Source organism: Lissotriton helveticus, chromosome 6 (assembly GCF_964261635.1).
Source record: "Lissotriton helveticus chromosome 6, aLisHel1.1, whole genome shotgun sequence".
NCBI classification, from domain to species: domain Eukaryota; kingdom Metazoa; phylum Chordata; class Amphibia; order Caudata; family Salamandridae; genus Lissotriton; species Lissotriton helveticus.
Window position 1 is genome coordinate 1875100822 of NC_136067.1, and position 20499 is coordinate 1875121320.

At 51.0% G+C, this 20499-nt stretch overlaps 1 protein-coding gene across 4 annotated transcripts in view; it reads right to left on the reverse strand.

Annotated features, from left to right (window-relative positions):
• Positions 1-20499, reverse strand: part of EPRS1 (glutamyl-prolyl-tRNA synthetase 1) — a 961840-nt gene that overhangs the window by 44819 nt on the left and 896522 nt on the right. For all 4 annotated transcript variants that reach the window (XM_078649796.1, XM_078649798.1, XM_078649799.1 and 1 more), the window contains one exon: positions 17375-17535. In XM_078649796.1, the coding sequence (XP_078505922.1) occupies positions 17375-17535 (161 nt within the window). The remainder of the gene's footprint in view (positions 1-17374; positions 17536-20499) is intronic.

Consider the following 20499-nt stretch of genomic DNA (forward strand, 5'->3'; position numbering starts at 1 on the left):
AAATTCAAGTCACAGGTAAAGTAGGTTCTTGTTACTTTTGTAATCCAGTACTGGGCTCCTGGTCACTTGCTCAGGGCAAATGGGGAAGTAGGATAGGCTACAGGTTGCAGGGGCACTCGGGCGGCTGGCTGCAGGGTGCTTTTGAGCCGTTGGGCGCTCAATGTTATTCAATGACTATCTTGAAAAGGGAACAAAGGCTGCAGGCTCGGGGACTGAGGATCTTTTGGAGCGACCAACACTTCGAGGGGTAAGTTGGGATCTTGGAGGATAGGTAGGCACAGGAGGCTGTGGGGCGCCGGGTGCAGGGGTGTCTTTTGAGGTCGGGAAATCTTACCCCCTGCTGGTCGCGGTCGTTGGGGTCCTTTGTCCTGAGGCTGCAGGCGTCGTCGAGGAGGGTCCTTGGGCACTGGATTCCAAGTCAGAATCGCCAGGGGGACGTCTTCAGGGTCTTGATTCACTCCAGCACATTCCAGGCTTGGCAGGTGCAGAGTGTGCAGGGTTCGTGGTTCCAGGCTGATGCCAGGGCTTGTTACTTGCTTTTAGCAGTACCACTGCTCGTGGGAGACCCAGGTAGTCAGAGTCACAAGGAAGTCAGGTCCTCCAGGGTTATTGAGGTTGCTGACCACTGGAGACGCCGGAGTTTAGCAGGAGCAGGTTCGAGGGTCGACAGGCCGGTAGGGCTGGGGCCAAATCAGTTAGTATCTTCCTCTTTTTAGCAGCTGCACAGCAGGTCTTCTTGTTTTTTTGTTCTTTCTTGTTTTGGAATCTGCATCTGAGGAAAGAAGGTTCAGGGTGCCCCTAAATACTACATTTAGGGGTGTTACAGGTAGTGCAAGGGCCGGGACCAATGGGTCCCTGACCTGGGGTGGGTACACCCTCTAGCCTGCTCCTCTTCTGTGGGACGGGGGCAGGAGTCCAGCTGTGATTGGGCAGGGTTCCCCATCTTCAAGTTGGCCGGAGCCCGGGGTCGTGCTTCACCTCGCCTCTCTTACCTAAGGGGTGGAGTTGGCACAGGCTGGCACACCCCCCTTCCTGACCTAGGGTTTCCCATCAGTCTTGCCGCCAGAGTGGGGGTCAGAACTGGTGGGTCCCAGTTGCTGAGTACAGGAAGTGGCCTGGAGAAGCTCACAAAGGCGGAATGCTTTTGAAGCTTCCCCTGCCCATCCTGGGGGAGGAGGCTTGGCACCTCGTCCCAGGATGTTCATTGTTGCAGGCCCAGGAGATCGGGGGCTCTCCACCCAGTGGTCCAGCAACATGTCTCCTGATCTCAGATGGAGCAGTATAGGTTCAAATATGTATTTCCTCTTTTTTAACATCTTGCAGTGAGCCTCAATATTGTCTACAATAATGTTTGGATGGTAGGCCAAAAGGTGCTGCAACTGTTACCGTAAAACAAACAATTGCGGTTTCAGAAATTGATAATGTGAATTCCTTTTTGCACTGCATTGTACTTTCATTAGAGCCTGCATCCTGTTATGGAATCTCAGCTGCCTGACTATATGTAATTCTATTTTATTAAGGTTTATTTATTGAGCTAAACATACAGCTGGAAGACAGATTTACAGTCAAAAGTGCGAATGTCTTTTTGCATTCTTTTTCTACAAAAGTTAAATAAAAACGTATCAACAAGTTTGTCTTTTTGCCAACAGTTTATCCTTTTTTGTATAAACTTATCGAGTGAGCCACTGATGTCCATTGTGCAATTTAGCATTTTGATATACATGAAGTTATTCACTCAATGGGGTAGTAGTCTGTGAAAAGGCAGTGTAGGGTTTATTTAAATATATGCAGTATTGGTATATCAGATGGTACTATTTTACATACGATAAGAGATTGTTTCACGTATCTGTTCTCTTTTTCACTCCTGCCCTATGTTCGGTTTAAGGTCCTGTGTTTTTTGCTTTTCAAATTGATATTGCTTTAAAAAAATATGCTTCTTCTGCCATCAGTTAGGCTATTAGCAAAAATGACTTTTTAGCAGGACTGCATTTTGTCAGTTTTCATTTGTAAAAATGTTTGTGCCAGCAGCCTCTCTCCAGAAACAAGCAATGATTAGTATTTGATTCAATGCCTATTATGCTCCCCATGTTAGACTCATGTTTTGATTGTTACATTTCCCTATAATTGTAAAGCGCTCTGATATCCTTTGGTATCAAGTTCGCGCTATATAAAACTTTATAAATAAATAAATAAATAAATAAATAAATGTCTGCTGTGTGGCAGCCTACGCAGCCTCTCAGACAAGACGTGGATTGTAGGTTAGGTTTCAGGGGGCATCTCTAAGATGCCCTCTGTAGTGCATTTTACATTAAAACCCACACTGGCATCAGTGTGGGTTTAATGTGATGAGAAGTTTGATATCAAACTTGTCAGTCTTCAGTGTAGCCATTATGGTGCTGTGGAGTTCGTAATGAAAATCTCGGAGCACCATATACTCGTAATGGCATCACTGCACTTACAGTGCCCAGGAATGGCCCTGGGTACTGTAGGGGCACATGGCTCATGCACCTGTGCCCACACCACTGGCATAGGGCACCCAGCTAGAGGGATAGCTGATGTATGCCAGGGCAGTGGGTTTGTGGGCATGGCACACAGGGATGTGTGCCAGGTCGACTCTTTGTTTAGTTCTGCACCAGGGCACTCAGCCTGCAAAGGCAGTGTGTGTGTGTGTGTCAGGGTACAGGGCCCCTAAGGGTGGCACAATGAGTGCAGCAGCCCTTAGGGGTCTTCTCTGGTCACAATGCCCTGTGTACCTAGGGGACCATTTACTAGGGGCTGACATGTGGTCAGAGATGCCAAATGGGTGTAGGCTTTAGTACAGTTTGAGGAAGGGACAAAGGCCCTGGGTACCTGATTGGCAGGGACCCAGGGCACACCAAGGAAAAGTGCATCAGGTATCAGGTATCAGGCAAAAAGTGGGGTGTACTGGAACAGAAGAACAAGTTACTTACCTTCGGTAACGATATATCTGTAAGAAACAGTAGTTAGTATTAGATTCCTTACCTTAGAATATCCCCAGGCGTCAGTCTGGGTCCGGAAACTTTTGCGTAGCAGTACCCCTGCGCGTCGGTAGGCGTCGTCTGCAAGCGTCCCCTGCGGCTCCGCGTCGTCGGCGTCGTGCGCCGTGATGACGTCGCTGGAGTATATAGACGCCGCCTCCGCGCGCTGACGTCAGTTCTTTGCACACAGCTTTTCCGCACCAGAACACGCAGAGCCATGAGAGAACCAACACTGGTGCCATGTGAAACTAGGGCCCTGAAAGGGATGTCCTTAACCCTAGGTATCAGTTCGCAGAACGGGGAGGATGGGTGGGGCGGTAAGGAATCTAATACTAACTACTGTTTCTTACAGATATATCGTTACCGAAGGTAAGTAACTTGTTCATCTGAAAGAAACAGGTTAGTATTAGATTCCTTACCTTAGAATAGATACCTCAGCAATACCAACCCCGGTGGTGGGTCTGCGAACCAATACAATCCGACACCAGAAAATCCTGGAGGACCGAACGGCCAAAGATGCCGTCCCTCCGGACTTGACTGTCCAGGCAGTAATGCCTCGCAAAGGTGTGCAGCGAGGCCCACGTAGCCGCCTGGCAAATGTCCTGCAAAGGGACTCCCCGGCCCAGGGCAGTAGTAGCCGCCGTGGCCCGAGTGGAATGGGCCCTCAGCCCAACAGGAGGCTCCTTCCGAGCCAAAGAGTAGCATGCTTTGATGCACAGGACGACCCACGGAGAGATGGTTCGTTTCTGTACCGCCCTTCCCTTCTTCTCACCCACGTAGCCAACAAACAGTTGGTCATCCACCCGGAACTGGCGTGTGCGATCCATATAAAATGAAAGCGCACGTTTTGGGTCCAGACGATGGAGCCGCTCCTCATCCTTTGAAGGATGCCGAGGCGGGAAGAAGGAGGGTAAGGTGATGGACTGCCCGATGTGAAAAGCAGAAACTACTTTGGGCAGGAAAGAAGGTCTAGTCCTAAGAACCACCTTGTCAGGATGGATGGACAAGAAAGGAGGTTTAACAGAAAGAGCCTGGAGCTCACTCACTCTCCTGGCAGAAGTAATGGCAACCAGGAAGGCCGTCTTTAAAGTGAGAAGACGGAGAGGACAGGAATGAAGCGGCTCAAAGGGAGCACACATCAAGAATGTCAGAACCAGGTTCAAGTCCCACTGAGGCATCACGAACGGAACAGGTGGATACATGTGCGTGATGCCTTTCAAGAATCTCAGTACAATAGGGGACTTGAATAAGGATGGCTGATCAGGTAGCCTTAAGAAGGCGGAAAGGGCAGAAAGGTAGCCCTTGATAGTGCCCAGAGCAGAGCCCTGCTGGGCAAGAGAAAGAAGGAAGAGGAGAACCTCGGAAAGAGGGGCAGAAAGGGGATCCACAGCCTTTGCTGTGCACCATGCCACAAATCTGTTCCACCGGCAGGCGTATACCGACTTTGTGGAGGGACGCCTGGCTGCCAGAATCACATCACAGACTTCAGGAGGCAAGTCGAATGGCCTCAACTGTCGCCGCTCAATCTCCACGCATGGAGGTGGAGACTGGACAGGTTCGGGTGGAGGACCGTCCCCTGCTGCTGCGACAGAAGGTCCTCCTGAAGGGGCAGGCGGATCGAGGGACCGACTGACATGCTGAGTAGCTCGGGATACCAGTATCTTCGAGCCCAGTCCGGAGCCACAAGGATAACTTGGGCCCGGTCGCGCCTGATCTTCTTCAGCACTCTGGGCAGAAGTGGTATAGGCGGAAAGGCGTACAACAGACCGCAACTCCACTCGCGCCGAAAGGCGTCGCCGAGCGAGTGCCGTCTTGGAAACTCCAACGCGCAGAACTGATGACATTGCGCGTTCTCTTCTGTGGCGAATAGATCTAACCAAGGCTCTCCCCATTGCAGAAAGAGGCCTCTCGCCACGTCCGAGTTCAGACGCCATTCGTGATCCACCAAGCACCGACGGCTGAGTTCCTCCGCCCTGGCGTTCAGAGAACCTGCCAGGTGTTGAACCGTCAGAGTCACGCCCTGACGTTCCAGCCATTGCCAGAGGCGCAGAGCCTCCTGGCAAAGGGTCCACGACCCCACACCGCCCTGTTTGTTGCAGTACCACATGGCGGTGGTGTTGTCCGTGAACACCTGCACTACACTCCCGTTGACAAAGGGGAGGAATGCCTTCAGTGCTAGGCGAATCGCCCGCAGCTCCAACATGTTGATATGGAGCCGGGACTCCGCCGGAGACCAGATGCCTCTGATCTCCGCCTCTCCCAAGTGGCCTCCCCAGCCCTGGAGGGACGCGTCCGTCACAACTATGTGCTCTGGTTGGGGAAGGGAGAGGGATCTGCCCCTGACCCAATCGCGGTCCGTAAGCCACCACTGCAACTGTCTCGCAGTGCCCCCCGAGATCAGGACATGGTCGGACAGGTTGCCCTGATGCTGGGCCCACTGAAACTTCAGGTCCCACTGCAGAGCCCGCATCCGCCATCTGGCGTGATGCACCAGAAGGATGCAGAAGGCCATCAGCCCCAGAAGCCGCAGCGTCAACCTGACCGAAACCCGGGACAACGGCTGAAAGATGGGAATCAGAGCCTGAATATCCTGGACCCGCCGTTCCGGAGGATAAACCCGAAACTGCGCCGAGTCGAGAACCGCTCCGATGAAAAGGATCTTTTGAGAGGGACACAGGTGTGATTTCGGCACATTGATGGAAAACCCCAGCTTGTGCAGGAGGTCTGCCGTCATCTGAAGGTGGTGGACGACTGTTTGGGGCGAGCCCGCCTTCAACAACCAGTCGTCGAGGTAGGGGAAGACTGAAACCCCTAACCGGCGCAGATGAGCTGCGACCACCGCCATCACTTTCGTGAACACCCGTGGGGCGCTGGTAAGGCCGAATGGGAGCACGATAAACTGAAAGTGCTCGTGGCCTACCGTGAACCGCAGGTAACGCCGGTGGGCCGGCAGGACGGGGATGTGAAAATATGCATCCTGCAAGTCCAACGCTACCATCCAGTCTTGTGGGTCTAGGGCAGCCAAGACCTGAGCCAAAGTCAACATCTTGAACTTCTCCTTCCGGAGGAAGCCGTTGACGCTCCGTAGGTCCAAGATAGGACGTAGGCCCCCTTTGTCCTTCTTGGGTACCAGAAAGTAGTGGGAGTAGCAACCACACCCTACTTCTGGCCCAGGAACGCGCTCGATGGCCCCCTTGGCCAAGAGGGCCGTAACTTCCTCCTGCAGAAGTGTCAAGTGGTCCCCCGACACACGGTGGTTCTGCGGTGGCATGGCTGGAGGAGTGGTCTCGAAGGGGAGGGAGTAGCCCCTTCGGACGAGCTGCAGCACCCACCTGTCCGACGTGACCGTGCGCCAGCCGGAGTGGTGATGGCGAACCCTGCCACCCACTGGCGTCACATGGGCCCGAAAGCTCAGACTAGGAAGATTTGGAGGCTGCTGCGGGGGGAGGTGTGGACTGACCTCGCCGCTGTCCCCTACCGCCACCCCGGCGGAATCCACGGCCGCCACCGCGCTGAGGAGCGTTCTTTTGTGCGTGGCTGGCAGCACGTGTGGGACCGCCCCTTCCGTGGCCACGAAAGGAGCGAAACAAACCAGTCTGCTGGTGCTGGGTCGAGAGACCCAAGGACTTGGCCGTGACCCTGGAGTCCTTGAAGCGCTCAAGCGCGTTGTCCGCTTTGTCGCCGAACAGGCGACTGCCATCGAAAGGCATGTCCATGAGGGCATTCTGGACATCCGGCGAGAAGTTGGCGGATCTCAGCCAAGCATGGCGACGAATCGGCATCGTCGTGGACATCGCCCGTCCAAGCGAGTCGGTCGTGTCAAGACCACACCGTATGGAATACCTCGCCGCGCCCCGGCCTTCAACCAAGGCCTGGTTGAGCTTGTCCCGCACCTCTTGCGGGCATTGCGGCAGACACTCCGCGACCGTATCCCACAGAGAGTGGGTGTAGCGGCCTAAGAGGCATGCGGTATTGCAAGACCGCAGTCCTGCACTGAGAGACGAGAAGACCTTCTTGCCAAACTGGTCATATCGCTTAGATTCCCGATCGGGCGGGGCCGTCGGGAATGCGGACTGGGAAGTGGAGGCTTGGATCACCAGACTCTCAGGGGAGGGATGGGTGGAGAGGAAGGCAGGGTCGTCCGAACACGGACGGTGACGCCTGGCAACGTTCCGGTCAACAGGTGAACCGGAAGCGGGCCTGGACCAGGTGCCCAAAAGGACATCCGTCAGGGCGTCATTAAACGGCAGCAGAGGCTCCTGTGGGCATGACTGCGGTTTGAATACCTCGGTGAGGATGTTAGGCTTCACCTTAGCGACGGGGAGCTCAAGGCTCAAGGCCTTGGCAGCCCTCATCAGTACCACCGAATAGGCAGCCCCAGCCTCCGACGCCACAGTGGGAGGCGAGACAAACCCCGGGTTAGGTGACTCGTCCAGACCACTGGCATCACCTAAGTCACCTACCCAGTCCACGTCGTACTGGCATTCTCGTGACAAAGGGTCCTCAGACCCCTCCCAACCCTCTCCATAATCGTCCTCATCGCCATAGTTCGAGTCAACGATATAGACCGGCTCCTCGGAGCCAAGGGGCCCCAACGGCGCCGGACTCGGCGTCGGACGATGCCGGTCCGACTACGCGTCAGGAGTCAGAGAGGGAATGGGGGTGGCGCCGCGCGGCGCCGGAGCCCCAACGCCGGCCGGAACCGACGGCGGAGTCACGGCGCCGCGCGGAGGCGGTACCACGGGTTGCCCCGATGGAATCGTCGCCGGAGAGGCCGGTTGAGCAGCCGGCGACGACCCTGAAGGGCCCAGCGGCGCCGGAGCCGCCGGCGGCGTCGGGGCTGGAGCACCCGGCGGCGTCGGGGCAGGTGCACCCGAACCGCTCGGGCCCCCAGACGGGACCGACGGGCCCGCAGGCGCCGTAGGCCCCGCCGGAGGAGACATCGCCCTCATAGCCATGAGGAGTTCCTCAATCTCCTCGCGCAACGCGCCTTCCCCAGGGACCGACGGGTATGGGGCAGACGGCGAGGCGACCCATGCGGGGCCGCGGGGGTGGGGCCACCCGAACCCCCGGCCGCATCACGCGGGCGTCGGGGGTACGATGACGACGCCCCGACTTCTTGTGTCGCTTACCTGAGGAACCGGAGGAATGGTGACGACTCCCGGAGCGCTCATGGCGGCTCCGCGATCGCTCTCTCGACCGCTCTCTCGACCGCTCCCTTGACCTCCGGCCGGACCGGGACCGCTCTCGACGCGGGGCCGACACCCGGAGCTCGAGCAGCTTGCGGGACCGCTCCCGCCTAGCCTTACTCGTCAAGGCCCGGCAGTCGACGCAGGACTCCACGTCGTGGTCCGCGCCCAGACACCGGAGGCAGAGTCGATGGTGGTCGGTGACCGACATCAGGCGGTCGCACCCGTCGCAACTTTTAAAACCGAGCATCCTACCGGCACCTGAAAGAGTTAGATGTAACAAAAACTTGGTCAAAAGACCGGAGTACTGCTCTTCGGATCTGCGCTAACTGGCGCGGAAAAAAGAAGAACTGACGTCAGCGCGCGGATGCGGCGTCTATATACTCCAGCGACGTCATCACGGCGCACGACGCCGACGACGCGGAGCCGCAGGGGACGCCTGCAGACGACGCCTACCGACGCGCAGGGGTACTGCTACGCAAAAGTTTCCGGATCCAGACTGACGCCTGGGGATATTCGAAGGTAAGGAATCTAATACTAACCTGTTTCTTTCAGATACCCACTTTCTTACAAACAGGCGCCAATGTCACGGGTATGGGAGGAATACCTCCTGGACTTACGCTTGTGTTTACCCGCCTCCGAACGATGTCTGCGGGAACGACCTTGGGAGTGGGCTCGATCCTGAGAGGGAGAGCGGCGACGCGAAGGTGCAGGACCAGACAGCTGTGCGGCCAGCAATTTCATATGACGCTCCCGTAAGGACTTCGGTTTTATCCGCTGACAATCGTCGCACTCTTTGGAGTCGTGGTGCACCCGGAGGCACCACATACAGATGACTTGCAGGTCCGTTACAGACATCTGAAGTGCACAGGCCTCACACGCTTAAAAGCCCGAAGGCATTGCACACTGTTCCGGGGCGCCGAAGGCGTCTAGAATATCCGAAAAACAGGTCAAGGAACCTCTGGTTTTCCAGGATCCGCATTGGGACACGGAAAAGGAGAAAACAGACTTCAGCGCGCTCCGCTGACATGTCCGTGGACGACGTCAGGGCGGAGCCGTGCGGCATCGCCCTCAGGGTGCAGAGGTGCTGCTGCGGAAAGTTTTTTGGTTCCAGTCTGATGCCTGGGGATATTCTAAGTTAAGGAATCTGCGGCTAGACGTCTCTATCAGATTAAAACATACGTAATCCCAGTTCCCCGCATAACCTAAAAAACATAATAAGGTTTTCCAAGAATGGCACACACACATGAAGGCACATACATTTCCCAATCCAAAAGAAGGAACTTTCGATACGGCCATACTTGGACATACGAGAACTTACATACAAACCAAATACACAGGTCAAAAGATAGATAAGAGAACTGTGGGCCATCTTAAAGGAGGCCCAGATTGACAGTCCTGCACTAGAGATAGCATACCATATGCAGGTATGAAGGTGCCCTCACCCGCTCAGCCCGCATTAGGATACCCTAATCCGCCAGTTGAAGGCGGCAGGCCCCCCACCGGACAATGAGTTGTTAGGCCCAGGCATGAGGGACTAACGGGCCAGCAGGCCCAAGCAGACACAGAGCAACCCCAAACCGGTGCAAGATCTCCCAGACGTTCGACTTCCCCCATCTGTCGTGCCCGACACATAGAACCCCAGCGGCATGGAAAACACGCACCCTTACTGATATAGAAGAGCAAACACAAGGGAGACTTTTAGTGGTTCTAGACAGCGATACAGTTAGCAGGAGTGATGAATGGGGTCCCAGTCTTCCAGGATCCGATGACGAGGGTGGAGCTACAGGACTTGCCCAGGTAGCCGAAGAAACAACAGAGTGGATTTGAGGGCAAAGCTCGACTGAAAAGAACAGCACATAGCTCAGAGCGAAGGAGGCAACCTAGAAGGGAGGTAGAAGAAAGACTCAAGCTAAGGAGGGAAAACACAGGAAGCACAGCAAGAACACAGAGCAGTAACCTACATGAGGCGTGAGGAGGTAGGCACAGGGCATCAATCGGGGAAGAGTCAGAAGTAGAATTAGATGAGACCTTTGGCTGGAATCTGAGCTTCACAAAATTTCCAACGAAGGAGAGGGGCTGTCCAGGAAATCAGGGACCAAAGTAGCCTGGTGCTGACCCAACCAAGACACAGGAAAAACAGGATGGCACCTTTGCACGCGCACGAGGGGAGCGGCACCGGAGACATTCACTGCTCCCCTGAATGCACGATATAGATAGACTGACCCTAAGGGAGATAGTGACCAGAGAGGTAGGCGAGACCTTTGCGCGGCCATTCTGCCAGCCCGCTGAACCAAGGGAAAAGACCAGTATGATAGATCTTAGCCAAAGGAAGGATGCTTCGAACCAGAGTATATGGCCATAGCAGAAGACTGCATCAGGCACAGAGGAGATCCTGAATGGAACTTCACCTAAATGCAAGAATGACTTAAAAGATGGAGACACCATGTTAAGGAGAAACCAGTTGAGGTACCCAAAGTAAAGATGTACCCGCTACTACAGAAGGGCACGTTAGGGACCATCTATGTGGCGTGGACTCAAATGTATAAAGAGGGGCTAAGGACAAAGTTGCTGCCATTGCTGGATGGAGCAGGGAAATTGATCTCATGCTTTGAGAAGAACACTGTGGGAATAAACCTAGGGATAGGCGATATCAAAAGTCTGCTAAGTAGTCTTATTGGAGAGCAGATCAACACAGTGTTCACCCGAGCTTGCATCCCAGCTATTATGTTGTCAAACACAGAGCATGATGGGGCTGTATTCAATTCATACAATTAAGGACCTTCTGTTTTTCGGGACCGACAGACTGACTCGAGCCCGAGTCGAATGGAGGCTTTTTTATATTCTTCGCTGCCGAGCCAGAAGGCGGGGCGTCGGAAGGTTTTGTTCGGTGTGCACCTGGACCTGGAGGTGGAGGTGGAACCGAAGCCTGTCCCGGTATGGCGGGGTGAACAGGGTCGCTTGTACTCAGGACCTCTTGACCAGCTGGAAGAAGATAGTCATCTTCGGATTGATCCTCGGCTCCGGAAGCTGAACCCTCTGCTTCGGAAGCGAAGTCTTCCTGCTGCTGTTCTCCGGACTACCTCGATCGGAGCCTCGTCTATGAGGTCTGGTGTCGATGAAGATGACTGCGCCATCACTCGTCGAGCTAGACGGTCCCTGATGGTTTTCTTGGACCAGAACGACGCGCAGGCCTTACAGTCTCGACTCTCGTGTTCTGGAGATAAGCACAGATTGCAAACCTCATGAAGATCGGTGTGAGGGAATTTGTGTCCACACCGAGGGCACTTCTTGAAGGGTGTTCTTTCCATGAGCCAATGTCGCAGTTGGGCCCGACGGCCCCGACGAATGCTGGAATCGAGATGTGAAGCCTTTCTTCGACACAGGTAAGCGGAATCACTGTAAAAGACGATGCCAATAGTAATATTATTATTTACTATAAGTTGAAAAGAGATCGGTAACGGGACCGAACGATAAACACATCCGAGCCCGATGGCGGAAAAAAACAATCTGAAGATGAAGTCGATGTCCATGCGCACTACGATCTAAGGAAGGAGTCATCCAACAGACAAAGACTCTTCCAAGACAACAACAAAGTGTAATCATCCGGGCCCACCACCAGATGGTGATCTAATGCAATAGTGTGTGGTCTGCAGCCCATATGCCTCGAACAGAGAAGCCTCTAGAGTTAGGGTGGAACAGAGATATCTTGTGTCACAAGGGATGGGGCACGGTGCAGGCTGAGGGACACGTCATCTCGGGGCACGTTGTAGCCACCATACAACACTGAACAGCGACACCCCACCTTTTTGTTCAGTCCTGCACACGTCTTGGTTGAAAACAACCCACACTGATGGCTCACATCAGGAGAGACAGGGTCTCAGAAAACTGGCGAAGCCCATAAAACACTAGATAAAACTGATCGATCCGTCCCCATAATCACAAGAACACTCCATAAAACACTAATCTAATCACCAAGTTAAGTACACAGGCTCAAAGTAGATGAATCTGCCTGATTACCCATAAGCTACCTCTTTACTTTTAACCATCAAAAAGATACTACGGCCAGGGCCACATTCCGGTACCTCATTAAAAAACTGCGTAAGAGGAGTGGGGGAAATACAGGCAGTCTGAAAAAACTATCATTAACCATGGCGCACATGCAATGCATTTCTGGATCGAACTGTTGAACGAATACACCCGATAACTAGAGGACCACATACCGTATCAGAGACCTGCAATGTTCAATCACAAGCTATGTATTGTAGCACTTTTATGTACCCTCTGTTTAATTTGGGTGCTACAGCACCTATTTGTTGCCAAAGAGCTGCCTGGCCAAATGGACTCTGCTCAGAAACTATCATAGCGTTTGCTTAGGGACCTCTCCCATGTCACTTATAATTACACCGACCCAAACACTAGCATTCCACATGCACTACATAGTGCCCTTTTACACAACACAAGGTACAGGCACAGGACTGCTGTGGGCTCTAAGACCTCAGCTATGTCGTGTTACGTCTGTTCGCTGATACTGCACGCAGTAGGCAGAGATGGACTTTACCTGTCCCACGAGGCAGCCCCTGAAAAAGCTAAAGGCCTTCCGCACTTATACCTATTCCGAAGACGGACCACAATCCAGCCCAGCAAGGTGGAACCCACCAGATTTGTAGTAAATTTGACCTGTAATGAGACCAACCCAATGGCTCTGTAGCTTTTCACTGAGCCTAGCCATATTTAAACTGAGATAGACAGGACGCGCAGGAAGGGCACCATAGGGGAGGATACTGTTTAGCCCCGAGACTTTCCAGAGAAGAGATTCTTGGAGGTAGCAAAACCCCAACTCAATGCACAAATGCATCTGTTCCTGCCTGCCTCCATTTGCGGTCCAAGGGTGGCCCTTAGCCTATCTGGGACAGTCGTCTTTAATAACAAGTGGATCGCCAACATGGAGTTCCTGAGTAGGGCCATCCAGCTCGATGAGGCGAAGAAAAATGGGTCTCATAGGGAAGGGTTGAACAAAAGCATAGACATTCCATGTCAGAAAATCTGGGATACCGACGTGGGTGGATACACTTGGCTATAAGGGAAAGAGCAAACCCTAATTGTACAGAAACCTACACTGTATTCCTTATGTTTCAGAGGTAAAGGAACAATTGCATTGGGCACAAATGAAAACGGTGGCACAATCCTGCACATTTCAGATATACAATGGGGCACCTTACGCTGATGGATATGTACTGGCAGTGCGGCAAGTTTGCCTACACGCAGCTCATCCCTGGATGGCACAGACTTTGTTCTCTCGTCAACATACACACCTCGACCTTGGCCATTCCTGGAGAAGAACTATCAGACCCGCAAAGGAAGAAGACAACCTTGCTGCATCAGGCTCGTGAAAAAAAACCTGCAGATTATTTTGGCTGGGCTCAGTACAAGTTCAGAAGTATTCGGGCTGTTCTCGGAAACACAAGTATCGGTGGAGGGTCTATACCCTTCATCATGCAGACAAACACCAATGCCTGCTGGCTTCAAATCACTAGATGGATAACGCTCAAAATGGTGAATAGCACGGAGCTTGATCCTAATTCAATCAAAGAAGAATTGAGAGCAATCCGCATCATGGTGATGCTGCATCGGTATGTGTAGGACTCAAAGACTGCGATGGAGGGTAGGGTGTCTGCCGCAATTGGTGGGTCCAGCTGCACGTTTATCCCAAAGAATGACCAGGATAATGGTACATTGACTCTTGCCATCCAAGCACTGTACAGTTTACAAAGAAGCATGCGTGAGGAGGGAGTTGCCCCAGAGCAAAAGTGTTTCCCAAATTGGTCTGTTTTGGCTCCCACACGGCTTTCTGGATTGTCCAAGCCATTGCTACCTGTTTTCATTGTGTTCTTGATTATATGTGGCTCCGTGCAATTGGGGATTTCCTTCTGTAAATATGCAATCCTCAAATTGGATAAAATGCAAGTAAATAGGAAAGTAATAATTGTCAGAACCGAAAAACAACAGTCCCCCAATAAAGTAACTGTCATGAAGTATGTATAAATAGTTTAGTATAAAATTCAAGAACAGGGGGGAATGTTAATATTGAGAAAGTCTATGCCAATATGAATAAGGATACATTCATGTATAATAACAAATTTGCATCTTTATTGATGAATTAGCCTTTTGTGAACTCCACATCAACCCAACTAAGAAATCTGTGGTTAGGCAGGCCCTGAGACCCTGGCCCGAGGTGACTGACTAAAAGATCACAGGTGGGGTAGCACATAAGTAAAAAACAAAAGGGGGAGGGAGAGGAAGAAGTGGATTCTGTCTCCCCTGGTAATACGCATAAACAAAAGGAATCCACTGGGTTGAGTTTGGTGATCCCTACAGTGGTGGGGAGCAACCAATGTTGTTTAAATACCCCTCACACACCAAAAGGCCCCTTGGTGTCATGCTTCATCATCGGGGTCTTCGCAAACCTCTACGGAATGCGGCGTGCTACGACTCACGACTACGTAGGAGCACTAAAAGTGAACTATGTGTTGGTGTGTGTGGGGTGGTAGAATGTGAGTGGTGAGGTGAAGGTGAAGGCTAAAAAATACCTGGCTCGTAGGAAAACAAAAAACTTTATTGAGTCCTCGGCTGGTATCATTAAAAAGTGCAAGTGAGGTTGTTCTCTACTGGTTAGGGTAAGGCAACCTCAAAAGTGCGTCAACATGTTTCGGAGTAGAGGACTCCTTCAGGACAAGGATGTGCACTAGTTATCCTCACCTTACTCACATGTATATGTAGATGTCAAAGTGTGCTCTACAAAAATAACTTTATGGTGAAATGTACCTATCTGTTTTATTAAGGTCAAAATCCGTTGCGCCCAATTGGCGATATACTGGATCTGTGAATGTACAAAAGGTTAAATAAACTTTAATGTAAAATACATGTTTAGTGAAAAACTGTGTAAATACACAGAAGGGTAACAAGGAACCAAAAAATAAGGTCCTGGAACCCTGGGAAAGAAAATTGAAAAACACAAACAAACACATAGACTAGGACACACATTGATTGTCTATGCAGATATCCATCTGGTTCCATAAGGTGAAAAAACGGAATTAATATCACATAGGTATCCACAGATGTACATTGCTTACTTATAGTAATGGGCTAAGTAGCCTCATGAGCCAAGAGCGTGGTATTGGGGGTCTTCTGTTCTGCCCAATGTGGCAACCTATGAGGTGTTAAAGGAACCAAGTTTTAGGATCAGAAGCAGTCGATTCTGATACTGATTTAAGCAAAACATACATCCCAACACACACACTCACGGTTACAGCGCAGCCTGGTTGGCTCTCATCCCCTCAACGCGGCTCAGACGAAGTGTCGGTCCAGTCAGAAACAAACCCTTTTTATAGTGCCTCAAGGTTACTGATCATCCCTTGATTTGAAGAGGAAACAGCCCAAACATGGACAGAACCCTTGTGAGCCCGCGCAGAACCGGGTAGAACTTAAGGGTTCTGTCCATGTTTGGGCTGTTTCCTCTTCCAATCAAGGGATGATCAGTAACCTTGAGGCACTATAAAAAGGGTTTGTTTCTGACTGGACCGACACTTCGTCGGAGCCGCGTTGAGGGGATGAGAGCCAACCAGGCTGCGCTGTAACCGTGAGTGTGTGTGTTGGGATGTATGTTTTGCTTAAATCAGTATCAGAATCGACTGCTTCTGATCCTAAAACTTGGTTCCTTTAACACCTCATAGGTTGCCACATTGGGCAGAACAGAAGACCCCCAATACCACGTTCTTGGCTCATGAGGCTACTTAGCCCACTACTATAAGTAAGCAATGTACATCTGTGGATACCTATGTGATATTAATTCCGTTTTTTCACCTTATGGAACCAGATGGAGATCTGCATAGACAATCAATGTGTGTCCTAGTCTATGTGTTTGTTTGTGTTTTTCTATTTTCTTTCCCAGGGTTCCAGGACCTTATTTTTTGGTTCCTTGTTACCCTTCTGTGTATTTACACAGTTTTTCACTAAACATGTATTTTACATTAAAGTTTATTTAACCTTTTGTTCATTCACAGATCCAGTATATCGCCAATTGGGCGCAACGGATTTTGACCTTAATAAAACAGATAGGTACATTTCACCATAAAGTTATTTTTGTAGAGCACACTTTGACTTGACATCTACATATACATGTGAGTAAGGTGAGGATAACTAGGGCACATCCTTGTCCTGAAGAAGGAGTCCTCTACTCCGAAACATGTTGACGCACTTTTGAGGTTGCCTTACCCTAACCAGTAGAGAACAACCTCACTTGCACTTTTTAATGATACCAGCCGAGGACTCTATAAAGTTTTTTGTTTTCCTACGAGCCAGGTATTTTTTAGCCTTCACCTTCACCTCACCACTCACATTCTACCACCCCACACACACCAACACATAGTTCACTTTTAGTGCTCCTACGTAGTCGTGAGTCGTAGCACGCCGCATTCCGTAGAGGTTTGCGAAGACCCCGATGATGAAGCATGACACCAAGGGGCCTTTTGGTGTGTGAGGGGTATTTAAACAACATTGGTTGCTCCCCACCACTGTAGTGATCACCGAACTCAACCCAGGGGTAGCACATAGCCAGCAGACGAACGCGCAAACAGGAAATCGCAGATCGATCCCATAGATAGGTGCAGTGACACCACAATAGACCAGGGAGATTGGCCCCAAAAAAGCACATGGGCCAGAGGGAGGCGCACGCTCCCAAAACACCATGAAGTCCGATGCCACATGAAGTTAGGAACACTTAGCCAAGCAAGACACAGCACACACACAGTGATCACACTCTCCCCATGCGGGATATCTGGACATGTTACCCACTGGTAGAATTGTGTTGACGCAAGGTTGAGGCCCACCTGGTTCCTCATCCAATACCTTAATTTATGGCTCCACAGACAGAGGTACACATTCCTTAATAAACAAGGATCCTCTGAAACATCTTATTACATCTGATGAACTGTATAAAAGTCTGTGTTAAACGGATTGGAAATTGAGACAGTCCTCAGAACCTATACCTGTGACCGTGCTCCCAGCTGCATTGTTTAATTAAACAAACTGTCCCTGTTTTGCCAAAGTCTCTTGTTTTTTCAAGGTACCTCATGTTTAAGCAACATTACTACAATCATAAAATAAGGAGTAGTGTTGCAACCTCACCTGTTGTAAAGGTTATAATGAATAGCCTCCAAAATGTCTTTCAGTTTACTCTCTGCTTCTTTTTCAGCAATGGTCAGCTTTTCTCCAGTGTCTCGTTTTACAGCAACAAACTGGGAGTTTTTCATATCCCGTGGACCCACTTCAAGCCGGATAGGAACACCCTACAAGCAGGTAGTCAATGTTAACAAACTTGCATTATCAATAAACATTTATCATTGGAGAGAAATTAACAGGCTAATTATAATTGTACAATACAATGCATCCAGTGTATTTTTCACTTTAAATGTAACAATATTTAAAGCACTTCAGATTATAATCTTCAGGTAAGCCTCTCAAAAAAATAATAAACAAATAAGCTAAGCAGGAACTAAGAGATACCTTCCAAACCACCACCATTTTCAGACGACCTAACAACATAGTTGATTTAAAGAGAGATAGACAGACAGACAGGTCACCCCCACTTTTGCCTGGTATTTGATGCAATTTTGACTGAATAGCACTGGGTTCCGGCCAACCAGATCCCCAGTGCTCTTTCCTTAAAACAAGGTTGGCAAGACCTTTAGCACCTCTGTAAGTCCCTAGTAAATGGTAATTCTGGTATCTAGGGCATGGGTAGTAAAGAGGGTCCCTAAGGGCCACAGCACGTATTTTGCCACCATAACTCATGCAGACTGCTATTGAAGGCTATGTAAAATGGTGCAGACAAATGCGAAAGCACGACATGGCACACACCCTGTGTGCTAAGCTGGAGGAAGCTGGCTCGGTATATGGTATGCCCACTAGGGGCTTATACCGTGCACAAGAGTTCAGGGGTTCCCCCAAATGTGTACAGGGCTCAATGTAAAACCCAAAGTGCTCCATTAGTGGCAGTGTGGGTGAGCAGCCCTAGGCCTAACACAGAGAAGTGTAAGACATTTATTGCACCACACTGACCAATAATGGATACATGACTGGAAAAGGAGATCCACACCAATTTTAGAACAATATTCTTGGTTTGTAATTTATTTTAAGAGCAAGATCTTTGCAATAAGGTAAGTTAGTTCTTAAATAAAAATGCTTTTCACTTTTAAAACTTTAATATTATCCTATGGGAAAAATAACATTGTGGTTAAACAGGTAAGTATCACACTTACTATTCCATTCTTTGGACCAAAGGTCAGCAAGGGGCAATGATCAGGCGACTACCAAAACTGCACCACCAGCGGTACATGCTGCTCTTGATTTGTGGGGGGTGGGGGGGCGCTTGAAGCCACAATGCTTGCAGATGAGTAAATTGGTTGCAGGGGCCAAGCTTTGTGGGTTAGATCAAGCAATCAAGCACGGGGGCTTTAAAGTAGCACCAAACAAACCACCAACTGCACTGGGGCGGCCTGGGTCAGGGTGCAAATTCAATGTTGGGCGCCCAATGCTCTTCAAGTGAGATTCTGTTGCTGGGAAACAGGCTGCAGGCGTGACACCGGAGGTTGTAGGAGGGAGACCAATGAGAGAAGAGGTAAGTAGAGGTGTAGGGGGGTCGTAGGGGCACAGTTGATTCAGCTCACTAAGGCTCAGGGGCTTTGGGTGAAGGGGTGTCTTTCGAAGTCGGAGTCTTCTTACCAGAGCCAGTCGCGGTCAGGAGAGCCTCTGGGTTCACACTGCAGGTGCCGCCATGGAGATCAGGGGAGGTTAGCTAACGCTAAACACGAGGTCGGGATCGCTAGGGATAGTACGGAGGGCAGTTGAGCCACTCGGACTCGGGCCGTGGACATTGGGTGCAGAGTGGGAAGGAGTCACGGTTCCAGCTGGATCCGGAACCCTTGGAGTAGATTCTTTTGGATAGGGCCGCTGTCCTCAGGAAATGTGAGTCTTTATCGAAGGGAGCAGTCCTCCCAGGGATTTGAGAGGTCGCTGGCTACAAGACAGGTCGCTGGTTGGTCAAAGCTGGAGACAGTCTGTAACTGGGACAAGGCAGTCGTCGTCTTCAGTCTTCTCTGCAGGGATGTCTTCTTTCTTCTTAGGTCATCTAAGATCTTGTTTCCAAGTCTGGTGGAGCCACCTAAATACTACATTTAGGGGGGTTTTAGGGGAGCAGCAGGTAGGGTCAATGGGTACCTCTCCTGGGGTGACTACACCCAGTATTATGCCACCCTCCTGTGAGACGGGCATAGACCTCGCCCTGATTGGAGGGGTCCCCTCACCTTTATGATGACAGGGACTGAAAGTTGTGCTTCACCTCGCCTCCCCCACCTTAGGGGTGGAGTTGGCAGAGGTGGGCACACCTATTCTTCCAAGTTTTCCCGCCAGTTTTCAGTTCCAAAGTGGGGGTGCTATCCGGGGCTGCCATCTGCTGTTAGCAGCAGAGGCTGGGGGTCGCATTACAAAGAAGTCAGGCCTTTGAAGCTTCCCCTTCGAGCACTGGCCCATCCTAGGGGAGGCGGTGTGACACCTGTGCCCAGGATGTACATTGTTTCTGGTCCCAGAAAGCAGTGTGTCCACCCCGGGGTCCAGAAACATGTCTGTGTGTGGCAGGCTGCCTAAAGCCAGTCAGTGCCCACACGGGGATCAGTAGGGTTTTAGGGGGCACTTCTGAGGTGCCCTCTGAGTACATGGCATAATAAATCCCACACTGGCATCACTATGGATTTATTACAAGGAGTTGTTTGCTACCAAACACTCCTACTTTCAGTGAAGCCATCATGGTACTGCGGAACTTAAGTGGTCTAGTGTCCAGCCATGTACTCTTTATGGCTTCCCTGGCACTTACAATACTTAAGAATGGACTTAAGTACTGTAGGGGCATATCAACTCATGCAGATATGCTATCATCTGTGTATAGTGCACCCAGCCTTAGGTTTGTGAGGCCTGCTAGAGGGGTGACTTACCTACACCTTCCAGCAGTGTTGGCTGGCATGGCACACAAGTAGGGGTGTTGCACCACCAGGCTAGTCACACCCCTAAGGTGGGCTGCCTGATGTGCTCCACGAGGGAAGGATTCCACCATCTTGATTTTGGTGGTTTATGCCCACTCCCCACAGGAAGTGGCCATATAGGGGGTATAGTGACCCAAACGGTAAGTGGTCCATTGGCTACTACCCTTCACTCCCCCCCCCCCACGCAACTAAAATTAGTATTTTTGTGACCACCTA